At 45.9% G+C, this 15,014-nt stretch overlaps 1 protein-coding gene across 1 annotated transcript; it reads left to right on the top strand.

Annotated features, from left to right (window-relative positions):
- The first annotated feature begins 2,978 nt into the window (after window positions 1-2,978).
- On the top strand, window positions 2,979-12,278 carry LOC116994647 (serine/threonine-protein kinase pdik1l-A-like). Its single transcript, XM_033056512.1, has 4 exons — window positions 2,979-4,188; window positions 6,458-6,668; window positions 8,673-8,917; window positions 12,185-12,278. Exons 1-3 carry the CDS (start codon window positions 3,430-3,432, stop codon window positions 8,906-8,908), a joined length of 1,206 nt encoding a protein of 401 aa, XP_032912403.1. The 5' UTR covers window positions 2,979-3,429; the 3' UTR covers window positions 8,909-8,917; window positions 12,185-12,278.
- The last annotated feature ends 2,736 nt before the right edge of the window (window positions 12,279-15,014 follow it).

Raw genomic sequence — 15,014 nt, 5'->3', positions numbered from 1 at the left:
GGGAACTGGGAACTGGGGAAGGCCAAATCTTCTCCTCCGATGGTTTCTCCCACAAATCAGCCCCATCCCAAACTTTTCCCCATTTCAGTTGGAATTTTTAGGAAAAATACAATGGGATGAGAGCCTTGATTTGGGGAATTTTCAGGGAAAATGGGGCTGGATGGGAACCTGGATTTGGGGAAATGCCAGGAGGATCCAGAGTGCCAGGAAATCCGGGAAAAGCAGCGATCCCATTCAGGAGCAGGACATGAAACAAACGGGATCCAGGCCAGGGAAATGTGGAGAGAATTCCCAAGCTGGGAAAATACGGAATTGTTCCCCTGGAATTCTGCATTCCCACGGATTTGGAGCACCCTGGGATAGGGAATGGGATGGGATTGAAGGTCCATGGATCCCATCCCAAACCATTCTGGGATTCTGGGATCACTGAGGATCCATCCTGAAGGATTTTTATGGAATTCAGGGATGGAAAAGGGAAGGGAGACCCTTCCTGGTGTCCCAAATTCCCAAAAATTCCTTCCCAGAGAGAAGTTGGGATGGGGATGGATCCAATCCCAAACTGGGAATGGAGGGAATTCCCTGGGAAAGGGGGAAATAGGATTTGAGAAGGAATTCCCAGAAAATCCCTGTGAGTGTCCAAGAAAATTTTGCAGCACCTTGGGACGGTGGGATTGGAATGGGATGAACATTTTTTGGTTCAAATGATGGAAATCAACAGATCTGAGCCCAAAAATCAGGGAATTGTGGAATTTGGGTGGGAAAAGACCTTAAGGAGGATCCCACTCCAGCCCCTGCCACGGCCACTTCCAGAGCTCATTCCATATCCAGGAGTGGATGATCCAACTGGGAATTTTCCCAGTTTGGAAATTCCCCCATTTCCCTGGGGGAAAAAACTCTCGATTTCAGCAAAAAAAAAAAAAAAAAAAAAATTCCAGGAGTGGCTTTCAACCCAAATTCCTGCCGTGTTCTCCTGGATTTTGGGATCACAGCTCCTCCAAGGTCTTCTGCTCCCCCTGGGGAAAAAAAAAAAAAATATTCCCTAAGGAAAAAAATCTGCTCCGTGTGCTGGAAGGGCTGGAGAGGAACCAGACTGGAGCTGGTGACTCATTCCCACCTGGAATTCTTTCGGAATTCCGTGTCCCCCCCTCATCAATCGGGTTTCTGGAAAATCCCCACACCGTGGGGTGGAAAAATGAGGTTTTGTCCTAATTTGGATTTTTTTTTTCCTTCTTTTTTTGGGATGAGGATGAAGCAGATCCTGAATCCAGAGGGAAGAACTGGGTGGGATTTTGGGAGGGAATTCCTGGCTGGGCTGGAATTCCCAGAGAATCCCTGGGAGTGTCCATGGATGGATTTGGACCAGGAATTTTGGCACATGGAGACAGTTCCAGAGGGGTTCAGGAATCAGGGATTTGTGGGAATAGGAAGGAGAAATCCAGGAATAAATCCAGGATATCCAAGGAAAACCAGGAGTGTAAGAGCCACAAATCCTGTCAAGGATGGAATTCCTCTCATGGGTACAAAGCTTCGGGAAATAGGAAACTGAATGGAAAAATCACATTTCCACTGCCTCAAAATCCTGGGAATTAGGAGAAGAGCTGGAAATTCCCTGGGGCTGGAAACGTGGGGGGACACCCAAATTTTGGGATCGTGGGAAGCACTGGGGTTAGAATGAGAGGACCTTTAAGTCTCACCAAAATTCCAGGATTTTATGATTCTTTTCCAGGTGCTGGATGTCACCGTGACTCAGGGGGCTACAGGAATTATGTTCATTTAGAAATATAAATAATATTCATTATAATAAATACATATAAATTATATTAAGAATAAATTTATTTTAAATACATGTATTTATTAATATATTTATTAATATATATATTTTTTAAATTTAATAAACCATCGATGCGGGGACAAGGCAGGGCAATGAGGGAATCGCGTCGCCGGACAAAGAGACAGAGGACAGAAGGACGGACAGACAGACAGAAGGAGAAACCACAGACCAGTTCTCTCCGCGGTTTGATGAGATTTGTCCTCAGCGCGCACCCGTCGCCGGCCGCTGAGCCTGCTGGGAGTTGTAGTTTTCACTTCGCGCCACCACTGCGCACGCGCAGCACGGAGGGTGGCGAGGAGGCGTTCGCTGATTGGCTGAGAGGCAGGAGGTGGGCGGGGCTAGAGGCCGTGGCGGGAATTACGACGGTTGGAGAGTCCGGCGCGAGCGGCGCCGGTGGGAGCGGGCGGGGAAAGAAACGGCGGAGGGGGAGCGCGGTGAGGGAACCGGCCTGAGGGCTGGGAACCGGCCCGGGTCTGTCTGTGAGTGCTGGGAACAGGCCCGAGGGCTGTGAGGGCTGGGAACAGGCCCGGGTCACTGACTGTGAGTGCTGGGAACCGGCCCGAGGAGCTGTGAGGGCTGGGAACCGGCCCGGGGGCTGTGAGGGCTGGGAACCGGCCCGGGGGCTGTGAGGGCTGGGGCTGAGGGAACCGGCCCGGGTCACTGACTGTGAGTGCTGGGGCTGAGGGAACCGGGCCGGGTCTCAGTGCTGGCGCTGAGGGCATGATGAGGCTGCACCATCCAAGGGGCTCCACCTGAGGGTGTGGACACGGCTCTGGGGTGGGGAGCCTTAGGCAAGAAGCAGGGAACGGGGAATGAGGGAATGGTGGAGAGGAGCAGGGGATAAGGGTGGTAAAAGGGGCTGAAGTGGGGAAGGGGACAAGGGCTTGGCTGGGGAGGGGAAGGAGCTTCAGGGAAAGGCCAGGAGTGAGGGAATGGTGGATGAGGGTGGGAAAAGGGGCTGAGGCTGAGGTGGGCGAGGGGTCTTGAGATGTTGGGAAGGGCTGAGGGAAGCAGGATGGGGAAGGGGAAGGATTGAGGGGGTGGATTTTATTGGGGTGGGTTGGGGTTTGGAGAGGTGGGAGCTGCTCTGGGAAGGAGTGAGAGGGCTGAGTGGAGAGATGGGATTTGGGAAAGCTGGACTGCGGGTTTGGGGAGGGAGGGAGATTTGGGAGTGGGGGCTTTGAAGGCAGCAGCAGCAGGTGGGGGAAGGAATTGATGTGGTTTAAGGGATAAATTCAGGGCTGATGTTGAGGAGAAAGGGGGAAGAAGGATTGCAGTGGGAATTTGTACTGAGAGAGGAATAACTGGAAAGGGGGATCTGGGAGCGGGACAGGCAGCTTGGGGTGAAGTTTGGGGTCAGAGGGATGAGGAGCAGAGCAGCAGGAAATCGGTGCTGGAAGTGCAGGGACATGACACAGCCAAAATTCCGAGCAGGGAAAGCTCCAGCTCCAAACCAGCACCTGTGACCAACTTCCCTGATTGAAAAGTCAATCCTGGTGGCCCAGGAGGTCTCGCCTTGCCCCTGCCCCCCGCGCAGGGAACGTGCCCACAGAGCCCTGCTCCTTCCTTTGCCGGCTCCCCGCGCCGGGCACGGATCGATGGCGCTTCCCGGGCGCTGGGATCCCGCTGTGCCTCCGGGGCACGGCTCCGAGTTACCATGGATATGCTTCGGCTGCCTCTCCTCAGGAAACCGCTCGGTGCGCAGGCAGAGTTCGAGTCTCAAAGTTGATTTTTTGTTTCTAACATTTCAATCATCCTCTCCCAGGTTTCCCTGCCATGAATCCGAACCGTCCGTGATTCCCGGGGGAGGGATGGCCGAGGAGGAAGCCAAGTACAGCATCCTTCGGGAAGTGGGGCGGGGCAGTTACGGGGTGGTTTACGAGGCCGTGGCCAACCGGACCAAGCGGCGAGTGGCCGTGAAGAGGATGCCCTGCAACGCCCCCGAGAGCGCCGAGCTGGCCCTGCAGGAATTCTGGGCCCTGCGGAGCATCCAGCGGCAGCACCAGAACGTCATCCAGCTGGAGGAGTGCGTCCTGCAGCACGGCCGCCTTTTCCAACCCCTGGAAAACCGCGAGTCCGGCAGCCACCTGCTGCTGGTGGAGACGTGCCTGAAGGGCCGGAGCTGCGCGGAGCCGCGCCGGGGGTGCTGGCTGTGGTTCGTGATGGAGCTGTGCCAGGGCGGCACCATGAACGAGTTCCTGCTGGCGCGCCGCGGCCCCGACGCGCCGCTCAACGCGCGCTTCATGCGCCAGCTCAGCGGCGCCGTGGCCTTCCTGCACCGGCACGGCATCGTGCACCGCGACCTCAAGGCCGACAACGTGCTGGTGGCCTGCGGGCCTGGCGGGCCTGTGGTCAAGGTGAGAGGGGCTGGGGTGGGGGAGGGAGGGGCTGGGGTGGTCTGAGGGGATGGGGGTGTCCAGCTCGGAGAAGGGAAGGATCTGAGCCCTTCCAGGATCTGGGAGTGTTCATCTGGAGAAGGATCCAGAAAATCCTCAGAGACCTTCCAGGATCTGGGAATGTTCATCTGGAGAAGGATCCAGGAACTCCTCAGAGCCCTTCCAAGAGTTAGGGAGTGTTCAGCTGGAGAAGGATCCAGGAACTCCTCAGAGCCCTTCCAGGAGCTTGGGAGTGTTCACCTGGAAAAAAGAAGGATCCTCAGAGCCCTTCCAGGAGTTTGGTGAGTCCAGCCTGGAGAAGGGAGGAATCCAGGAACTCCTCAGAACCCTTCCAGGATCTGGGAATGTTCATCTGGAGAAGAGAAGGATCTAGGAACTCCTCAGAGTCCTTCCAGGAGTTTGGGAGTGTTCATCTGGAGAAGGATCCAGAAAATCCTCAGAGACCTTCCAGGATCTGGGAATGTTCACCTGAAGAAGGGAAGGACCCTCAGAGCCCCTTCCAGGAGTTTGGGAATGTTCAGCTGGAGAAGAGAAGGATCCAGGAACTCCTCAGAGCCCTTCCAGGATCTGGGAGTGTTCACCTGGAAAAAAGAAGGATCCTCAGAGCCCTTCCAGGAGTTTGGTGAGTCCAGCCTGGAGAAGGGAGGAATCCAGGAACTCCTCAGAACCCTTCCAGGATCTGGGAATGTTCATCTGGAGAAGAGAAGGATCCAGGAACTCCTCAGAGCCCTTCCAGGAGTTTGGGAGTGTTCAGCTGGAGAAGGATCCAGAAAATCCTCAGAGACCTTCCAAGATCTGGGAATGTTCATCTGGAGAAGGATCCAGGAACTCCTCAGAGCCCTTCCAGGAGTTTGGAAGTGTTCACCTGGAAAAAAGAAGGATCCTCAGAGCCCTTCCAGGAGTTTGGTGAGTCCAGCCTGGAGAAGGGAGGAATCCAGGAACTCCTCAGAGCCCTTCCAGGACTGCAATGTTTGTCTGGAGAAGGGAAAGATCCTCAGAGCCCTTCCAGGAGTTTGGGAGTGTTCATCTGGAGAAGGGAAGGATCCAGGAACTCCTCAGAGCCCTTCCAGGAAGGATCCAGGAAGAACCTCGGAGCCCCTTTCATGGGTTTGGGAATGTCCAGCCTGGAGAAGGGGAGGACTCTCAGAGCCCTTCCAGGATCTGGGAATGTTCACCTGGAGAAAAGAAGAATCCAGGGAGAGCTCAGAGCCCCTTCCAGAGCCTAAAGGGGCTCCAGGACAGTCAGAATTTGGGAAAAGGGCTGGAGGTTCAGGAGCCAGGGAATGGCTTCCCACTGGGAAAGGGGAGCTTGGGAAGGAATTCCCAGCTAGGAGGGTGGGGAGGGGCTGGGCTGGAATTCCTAGAGAATCCCTGGGAGTGTCCAAGGAAAGGTTGGACCCACCTGGGACACAGCAGGGAGCTGGGATTGGATGATTTTTGAGATCCTTCCCAGCCCAAAGCACTCTGTGATCCCACAATTCTGAGCTCCCACACCACATCTTCTGGAATGGGATGAATCTTGGGACACCTGAACATTTTTCCCTGGTGCTCCTTTTTTGCTTCCCAAATTGCTTCCCTGGATGTTCAGGGAAAGTGGGAATTGGAGGTAAAGACTGAGTTAGTGCAGTGCCTGTAAAGGCCCAGCTCTACAAAAGATTCCAGGATCCCAAGAATTCCACCCAGATCCTTCTTTAGAATCCCAACAATCCCACCCAGCTCATTCCCAACTAAGAATCCCAACAATTTCACCCAGCTCACCCCTCAGAAATCCATGAATTCCACCCGGCTCCTTCCTTCGAATCCCAAGAATTCTGCACCAATCATTCCTTGGATTTCCACCTGGCTCATTCCTCAGAATCCATGAATTCCACCGAGTTCCTTCCTTTGAATCCCCAGAATTCTACACCAGTCATTCCTTGGAATTCCACCAAGCTCATCCCTCAGAATCCACTGAGCTCATCCCTCAGATTCCATGAATTCCACCGAGCTCCTTCCTTTGAATCCCAAGAATTCCACTGAGCTCATCCCTCAGAATCCCACGAATTGCGCCAAGCTCATCCCTCAGATTCCCAAAATTTCCACCGAGCTCATCTTTCAGAATCCCCAAATTCCCACCCATCTCACCCCTCAGAACCCCACCAATCCCCCCATCTCCTCCCTGCCCACCCCAACCATCCCCCACGCTCTCCCCCGCCATTCCTCGCTCTCATTCCCGTTATCCCGGTGCCAGGTGTCGGACTTCGGGCTGAGCCGGGTGTGCGCGGGCGCGGTGTCGCGGCAGCGTTTCTCCTCGGCCTGCGGCTCCTCGTTCTACATGGCCCCCGAGGTGTGGGAGGGCCACGCCACGGCCAAGGCCGACGTCTTCGCGCTGGGCGTCATCTTCTGGGCCATGGCCGAGAGGATCACCTTCCGCGACGGCGACAGCGGCCGCGAGCTGCTGGGTGAGGGCGCGGCTCCCGAGCCTGATGGGTTCTGCTCTTCTTTTCGCTCTTTTTTTGTTTTTTTTTTCTTTTTTCTTTTTTTTTAATATTTCCCCCCTTTTTTCCTATTTTCCTTTTTTCGTGTTTTCCTTTTCTCGTGTTTTCTTTGTTTCTTTTATTTTTTTCTTAGTTTTTATTTTTTTGTTATTTTAAAAAATTTTTTTCTTTCCTCTTTTCCTCTTTTCCTCTTTTCCTCTTTTCCTCTTTTCCTCTTTTCCTCTTTTCCTCTTTTCCTCTTTTCCTCTTTTCCTCTTTTCCTCTTTTCCTCTTTTCCTCTTTTCCTCTTTTCCTCTTTTCCTCTTTTCCTCTTTTCCTCTTTTCCTCTTTTTCATCTTTTTCCTCTTTTTCATCTTTTTCCTCTTTTCCTCTTTTTCCTCTTTTTCCTCTTTTTATTATTTTTCCTCTTTTTTCTCTTTTTCTCTTCTTTCTCTTTTCCATTTTTTCCTTTTTTCCTCTTTTTCTTTTTTCTTATTTTCATTTTTTTATTCTTTTTATTTTTCTCCTCTTTCCATTTTTTTCTTCTTTTCCTTTTTTCTTCTTTTCCTTTTTTCTTCTTTTCCTTTTTTCTTCTTTTCCTTTTTTCTTCTTTTCCTTTTTTCTTCTTTTCCTTTTTTCTTCTTTTCCTTTTTTCTTCTTTTCCTTTTTTCTTCTTTTCCTTTTTTCTTCTTTTCCTTTTTTCTTCTTTTCCTTTTCTCTTCTTTTCCTTTTCTCTTCTTTTCCTTTTCTCTTCTTTTCCTTTTCTCTTCTTTTCCTTTTTTCCCTCTTTTCCTCTTTTTTCCTCTTTTCCTTTTTTCTTTTTTTCCTTTTTTTCTTATTTTAATTTTTTTTCTCCTTTTCACTTTTCTCCTCTTTTCCTTTTTTCTTATTTTCATTTTTTAATTCTTTTTATTTTTCTCCTCTTTCCATTTTTCTCTTTTTTCCTTTTTTCCTCTTTTTCTTTTTTTCCTCTTTTCCTTTTTTCTTCTTTTCCTTTTTTTCTCATTTTTATTTTTTTCTCCTTTCCACTTTTCTCCTCTTTTCCTTTTTCCCTTTTCCCCCTTTTTCCATTTTCCCCTTTTTTTCCCTTTCCCCCCCCTTTTTTTCCCTTTTTTCACTTTTTCCCTTTTTTCCTTTTTTTCCCTTTTTTCCTTTTTTTCCCCTTTTTCCTTTTTTCCCCTTTTTTCCTTTTTTCGTGTTTTCCTTTTTTCGTGTTTTCTTTAAATTCCTATTAAAAATGCCAGACTTTGAGAAATGTTTTCTTCCAGACAGGAGGAAATGGCTGCAGCTGAGAGCAGAAAAATTCCCTCCAAGGAGCTCCCGCCCAGAATTCCCCCTGTGCTTGGCACAGCCGGAATCTGGGATTTTCCTGGCGCTTTTGGGAGTCACATCATCATTCCCAACCTCTGGGGAAAAGATTGTTAGGGGGGAATTGAAAAATTTACATTTCTTTCCATGGCCTAGGAGGAGAAATAGGGGATTTTAGGAAGGATTTGACCAAATTTACATTTCCCTCCCTGTAGCCTTGGAGGAGAATTTGGAGATTTTAGGAGGGAATGGACAAAGCTGTGACCTAGGAAGAGAAATTGAGGATTTTAGGAGTGAATGGACCAAATTTACATTTCCTTCCTCCAGAAAAGGAGGAGAAATTGGGGATTTTAGGAGGGAATTGACAAAGCTATGGTCTAGGAAGAGAAATTGTGGATTTTAGGAGGGAATTGACCAAATTTACATTTCCTTCCCCCAGAAAAAAAGAAGAAATTGAGAATTTTAGGAAGGATTTGACCAAATTTTCATTTCCCTCCCCATGGCCTGGCAGGAGAAATCGAGGATTTTTTTAACCAAGCCAAATTTTGTGTTCACCTCTTAATCCCCACCCCCACACAGAGTTTCCACCAACATTCCCAATTTTTTTTCCCTCCAAAACATTAAATTTTTTATTTTTTTGGGAGTGTTTCCTCCCAGCCTAACCCAGCTCTCCGTGTGCAGGAACTTACATCCGCCGAGGCAAGGAGCTGATCCCGCTGGGAGAAGCTCTGCTGGAAAATCCCAACCTGAAGCTGCAGATCCCTATGAAAAACAAGGAATCCATGCCTGAGGATCTGTGCCAGCTCCTGCACCACATGCTGGCCTTCAATCCCAAGGAAAGGCTGGATGCTTCCCAGCTGGAAGTGCAGATCCAGCAGATTTCCTACGGGAAAAAGCGGAAGCGCTCCGGCTCCTAGAGCGGGAGGGTGAGTCTGAGCTTGCAGGGATTTTGGGAATTCCCACCAAAAAAATCCAGTCATGGGGAAAATCCAAAACAGGAGAAAATGGGAAAAAATCCAAACCAGGAGCAAATCCAGCCATGGGGAAAAAAAATCCAAAACAGGAGAAAATGAGAAAAAATCCAAACCAGGAGAAAATGGGAAAAAAATCCTAACCAGGAGAAAATGGGGGAAAAAAATCTAAATCAGGGGAAAATGGGAAAAAAAAATCCAAACAAGGAGAAAATGGGAAAAAATCCAAATTAGGAGAAAATCCAGCCATGGGGAAAAAATGCAAACCTGGGGAAAATCCAGCCATAGGGAAAAAAATCCTAATCAGGAGAAAATAGGGGAAAAAATCTAAACCAGGAGAAAATGGGAAAAATATCTAAACCAGGGGAAAAGGGAAAAAAATCCAAACAACGAGTAAATCCAGCCATGAGGAAAAAAAAATCCTAACCAGGGGAAAATGGGAAAAAATCCAAACCAGGAGTAAATTCAACCATGGGGAAGAAAATCCAAACCAGGAGTAAATCCTACCATGGGGAAAAAATCCTAACCAGGAAAAAATGGAAAAAAATCCTAACAAGGAGAAAATCCAGCCATGGGGAAAAATCTAAACCAGGAGGAAATCCAGTCATGGGAAAAAAAATCCAAACAAGGAGGAAATCCTGCCATGGGGGAAAAAAATCCTAACCAGGAAAAAATGGAAAAAAATCCTAACCAGGAGAAAATGGAAAAAAAATCCTAATTAGGGAAAAATGGAAAAAAGTCCAAATCAGGAGAAAATCCAGTCATGGGAAAAAAAATCGAAACCAGCAGAAAATGGAAAAAATTCCAAACAAGGAGAAAATGGGAAAAAATCCAAATTAGGAGAAAATCCAACATGGGGAAAAAAATCCAAACCAAGGGAAAAGTTTTTGGTGAAAATTTGGTTGAGTTTGAAAAATGTTTTGCATCCTTAATGGTTGAAGAAATTTGGAAGTGAGGAGGGAAAATTCTTGTTTTCTTTTAGCTGTTCACCTGAATTCTGGTGTGAGGACAGCTCAAATTGATTGATTTAATTTAATTTAATTAAAGCACTCTCAGGGCTGGGAGCTTCCCTCTGGCATTTTGTGCCATGGAAAGCTCTGGAAGGATGTCTTGGAAGAGGCTGGACTGGAAATCTGAGTCCTTCAGTGAGAAAAAAAAAAATATTTTGAGTTCTTGGTGGGTTTTAGAACCTGCCTGGATGGAATTTGGAAAGCTCAAAATTCAGTGAAAACCCTTCCAGGGGTTTTCCAGTCTTTTTGTCCATCAGATCCCAGAATTTCTTTCCTTGTTTGGAAATGAAGGATTTGTCTGATCCTGTCCTTTTCTACCCCAAAACATTTCTGGTCCCTGATCTGGTGCCACCTTTGTCCTTCAGCCTCCAAATTTCTTCTCCTTCACGGCTGTTGCCAATTCAGATTTTTTTTTTTCCGGGAAAAAATCCTGATTTTTCCCAAACTTTTCCTCCTCTCCAGGGTTTTTTTTGCTTGGTTCCTCCACCTCCAAAATTCCTGTGTTTATTCCAGATGAGTTTCTTTGTTTGTAGAGCGCCAGAATTCCCTGGAAAACCTGGAAAATTCCTCCTGGTGCACCCTGGGATCATTTCTGGCCCTCTCACCCCTCTCTCCCTTGATCCCTAATTTGGATCCCAAAGCCTTTTTCCAATCCCATTGAATTCTGGCTTCTAACAATTCCTTCTGTCCCAGCTCCCAGTAAGAAAAGTGGGAATGACCTTGAATACTCCCTCCTCCTCCTCTTCCACATCCACCCAGCTCTCATTAGCAGGCTGCTAATTGCGCTGATTAATTAAATGAGGCAGTGCCAGTCGTGATCAGACTTTGCAGCCTCCTGCTTCCCAAATTATCCCAATTTCCCCTTGGGGAAAAACAGGGATGGGATTGAAGGTCCATGGATCCCATCCCAAAACATTCCAGGATTCTGGGATCCAGGACACTCAGGATCCATCCTGAGGGATTTTTATGGAATTCAGGGATGGAAAAGGGAAGGGAGACCCTTCCTGGAGTTGTGAATTCCCAGGGAATTCCCAAAATACCTTCCTGGAGAGGATCAGGATGGGGATGGATCCAGTCCCTGGAGGTATCCAATTCCTGGGGTATCCCACTGATCCCAAAAAAAATCCCAAAACCCATGAAATCCCAAAAACCCCCAAATCCCTCCCAAAAAAATCCCAAGAAAACTCCAAATCACCTCCCAAAAATGCCGAATTCCGAAAAAAATTTCAAATCCCCAACAATTTCTCCACAAAATCCAAAAAACCCTGTCAAATTGGGGAAGAATTTGGGAAGGAATTCCCAACTGGAAATCCCTGGGAATATCCAAGGAAAGGCTGGAAAATCCCTGGATCATGGGATTGGAATGGGATGGGATTTAAGGCCGTCGTTCACCCAGACCATTCTGGTGTTAAAAATCCCCAAAATGGGATTTCTTCCATGAATTTAAATCCCACCACATGGAGAAAAACGGAAATTCTTACTGAGGAATTACAGTAATTTCACCATTATAAGCTGCACCATTTTCACTAAAATTTTGATCCGAACCCGAAGTGCGGCTTATAATCAGGCGCGGCTTATATATGGACAAAGAAGGAAAAGTTGCTGTTTTAGTTTGGAGGACAGGTGTCTGCTGAGAAAGGCAGGAGCTTCTCTTTGAAATGGAGAATGGAAACCCCCTCCCTCCAAATTATTATAATTTTGAAATCAAGGGGCTCTCAGGCAAAGATATGGGAATTAGGAATAACAGTTCTTTACTAGGGAAATTAAAATAGAAATACAGCACTACAAAGAACAAACCCCAAACCCAGTGGAGAAAGGGGCTCCCTTAGTGTCCCAAACCCTCTGTTTTTATCTTGGTAAGAAATGTTGGGCTCTTCCCCCTGGCTGGAGCAACTTCCAATGGGATGCAGTAATTTTATCAGTCACACAGTGGGACTCAATGGCCATGAGCAGAAAATGACTGGCTGGAGGAAGGATGGGTTGTGAAAAGATAAAGAACAATGCCCTGCCTGGTTTCAATGGATGGCCCATTAGCAGAATATCTCCCAGGGAGATCAGGATCACTGCCCCACCCTCAACAGATGAGATACCTTTTATCACACTCTGTATTGTAACGTGCGGGGTTTAGTGACATTACTGTAATTCTGGCCTCTTCCCAGTGTCCCCACGTTCATAAAAATTGAATTTTGGGGTTTTTTGATTTTTTTTTTAGCAGGGATCGAGTCCCACCAGGATCTGGAAGCCTTGGAGGCGCCGAATTGCCGCGGAATTCCCATCCTGAAAATCCGCGGGAGCTCCCGGATTCCCTTCCCGGAACAGTTCTCTTGAGACAAACAAAATTTAATTTATTTGTACAGAAACTTTGAGACAAATCCAACCCCCCAAAAAAATCTGATTTCATCCCATTTTGGTGTTTTCATGTCTCTGTTCTTTATCAAAGCTACAGGGATTTCTCAGTTTCTCTTTTCCAGCTCCATTTTGTCCCCGCTCTTCCCGTGAATGGTAAAAAAAAATGGCAGGAGGAAGCACCTGGAAATGGAATTTCCTGCCCTTGGTAAAGAATTTGGCTTGGGGGATGTTTAATTGGAATTTTTTTGTGTTTAACTGCAGGTTTTTTTGTTGTTTTTTTGAGTTTTTTCAGTATTTAATTGGATATTTTTTCAGTGTTTAATTAGAATTTTTTTGGTGTTTAATTTGAATTTTTTTTGATGCTTAATTGGAGATTTTTGGTGTTTACTGGAACATTTTGGTGTTTAATTGGAATTTTTTTGGTGTTTTTTGGAATTTTTTCAGTGTTCAATTGGAATTTTTTTCAGTGTTTGCTTGGAGTTTTATTAGTGTTTATTGGAAATTTTTTTGTATTTATTTCAGGTTTTTTGGTGTTTAATTGGATTTGTTGGGTGTTTAATTGGATTTTTTTTCAGTGTTTAATTGGAGTTTTATTGTTGTTTATTGGAGTTTTTTCAGTGTTTTAGGAGGTTTTTTGGTGTTTAATTGGAATATTTTTTGTATTTATTGCAGGTTTTTTGGTGTTTAACTGGAATTTTTTCCAGTGTTTAATTGGAATTCTTTTTGGTGTTTACTGGAGTTTTTTTGGTGTTTAATTGGAGTTTTTTCAGTGTTTCACTGGATTTTTTTTTATGTGTTTAACTGCAGGTTTTTTTGGTGTTTTTTTGAGTTTTTTCAGTGTTTAATTGGAATTTTTTTAGTGTTTATAGGAGTTTTATTGATGTTTAGTTGGAATTTTTTTCAGTGTTTATTTGGAATTCTTTTTGGTGTTTAATTGGAATTTTTTTGGTGTTTAATTGGAATTTTTTTGGTGTTTAACTGTGGTTTTTTTGGTGGTTTTTGGAGTTTTTCCAGTGTTTAACTGCAGTTTTTTGCTGTTTATTTCAGTGCTTAACTACAATGTTTTTTGCTGTTTAATTTGAGTTTTTTTTTGCGTTTAAATGCAGTTTTTTGGTGTTTGTTTTTTTAGTTTAAATTGCAGTTTTTTGGTATTTATTTTCAGTGCTTAACTACATTTTTTTTGCTGTTTAATTTGATTTTCCCCAACTTTAACCTCCCTTTTTTACCACTTACCCAGAATTTTTTCCCCCTTTTTTTCCTTTCCTTTTTTTCCTTTTTTCCCTTTTTTCTCTTTTGTTCATTTTTTCATTTTTTTTCTTTTTTTTTCTTTTTCCCCCTTTTCCCCCCTTCCCCCCCTTTTCCCTCTATTTCCTCTTTATTTCCTCTTTATTTCCTCTTTATTTCCTCTTTATTTCCTCTTTATTTCCTCTTTATTTCCCCGTTCTTTCCCCCTCTTTTTTCCTCTTTTTGTTTCCTTTTTGTTTCCTTTTTTTATTTCCCCCCTCTTCCCGTCTGGAATTAAGATTCCTCCATCCTTAATTAAGATATTTTCCCCACCCTGAATTAAGAGTTTCCATCCATTTTCCTATCTGGAATTAAGATTCTTTTATCCTTAATTAACACTTCCCATCATTTTCCCACCCTGAATGAAGATTTCCAAAACTTTTTCCCATCCTGAATTTTCTCCAGCCATTTTCCCATGTGGAATTCAGATTTTTTCCATCCTTTATTCAGATTTCCCATCCTTTTCCCATCTGGAATTCAGATTTTCCATCCTCCCTCCTACCCTGCTGCTCTCCCAGCCCCAATTTTCTGGGATATTTTCAGGATTTCCCTCCCTTTCCCCAAACCAGAGAATTCCAGCATCCAGGAATGTTTTTTTCCTGCTTTTCCTCGTTTTTTTTTTTTCCATGCTGGGCTCATTTTTAGCCTCTCCATATTTCAAATTCCTCGAAACTCCACCAATCAATAAAACATGGGAATATTTTTAATTTTTTTTTTCTGGGAAGTGCAGGAATTCCGAGCATCTCCTTGGAATCATTTGTGCCACCTCCTTTATTTTTTTCCAAATTTTTTTTTTGTAATTTTGTTTTTTTCCCCATTTCCCACCTCTGGAATTCCATCCATGCCAGGATTTGTGGCTCTTCCCCTCCCTGTTTTCCTTGGATTTCTCCCTCCACTTCCCACTGTTTGGCCTCTCCATGAATCCCAGCACCAATCCCTGATCCCTGAACCCTTCCCCCTCTGGAATTGTCTCTATGTGCCAAAATTCCCACTCCTGTCCCAACATTCCAGGTCCTCTGGGAGCTCTGACTTCTCCCAAATCCCAAACTTTGGAATTCCCTGGGTTCCTTATCCTGGGATATCTCCTGATCCCTGTGGATCCCAGGGATCCAAATTCATCCTTGGACACTCCCAGGGATCCAGGGGCAGCCACAGCTTCTCCGGGAACCTCAACATTCCCACAATTCCAAACCAACTGGAAAAAAGGATGGGAAAAACCCCAAATCCAGAATTGAAAGGGCCCAAATCCATCCTATCCCATTTGGAGAAGGGCTGGAGATGATCCCAAGGATTTCATTGTCCAAGCAGGAAGGAAAAATCCAGAATTCCAGCTGGGAGAGAGGGATGGATCCTTGGGAGAAGATCAAATTCCCATCACCCTGCATTTCCTTGGACACCTGACCTGACCT

Source organism: Catharus ustulatus, chromosome 3, assembly GCF_009819885.2.
Source record: "Catharus ustulatus isolate bCatUst1 chromosome 3, bCatUst1.pri.v2, whole genome shotgun sequence".
Lineage (NCBI taxonomy): Eukaryota > Metazoa > Chordata > Aves > Passeriformes > Turdidae > Catharus > Catharus ustulatus.
This window is presented reverse-complemented; position numbering and strand designations above follow the sequence as displayed.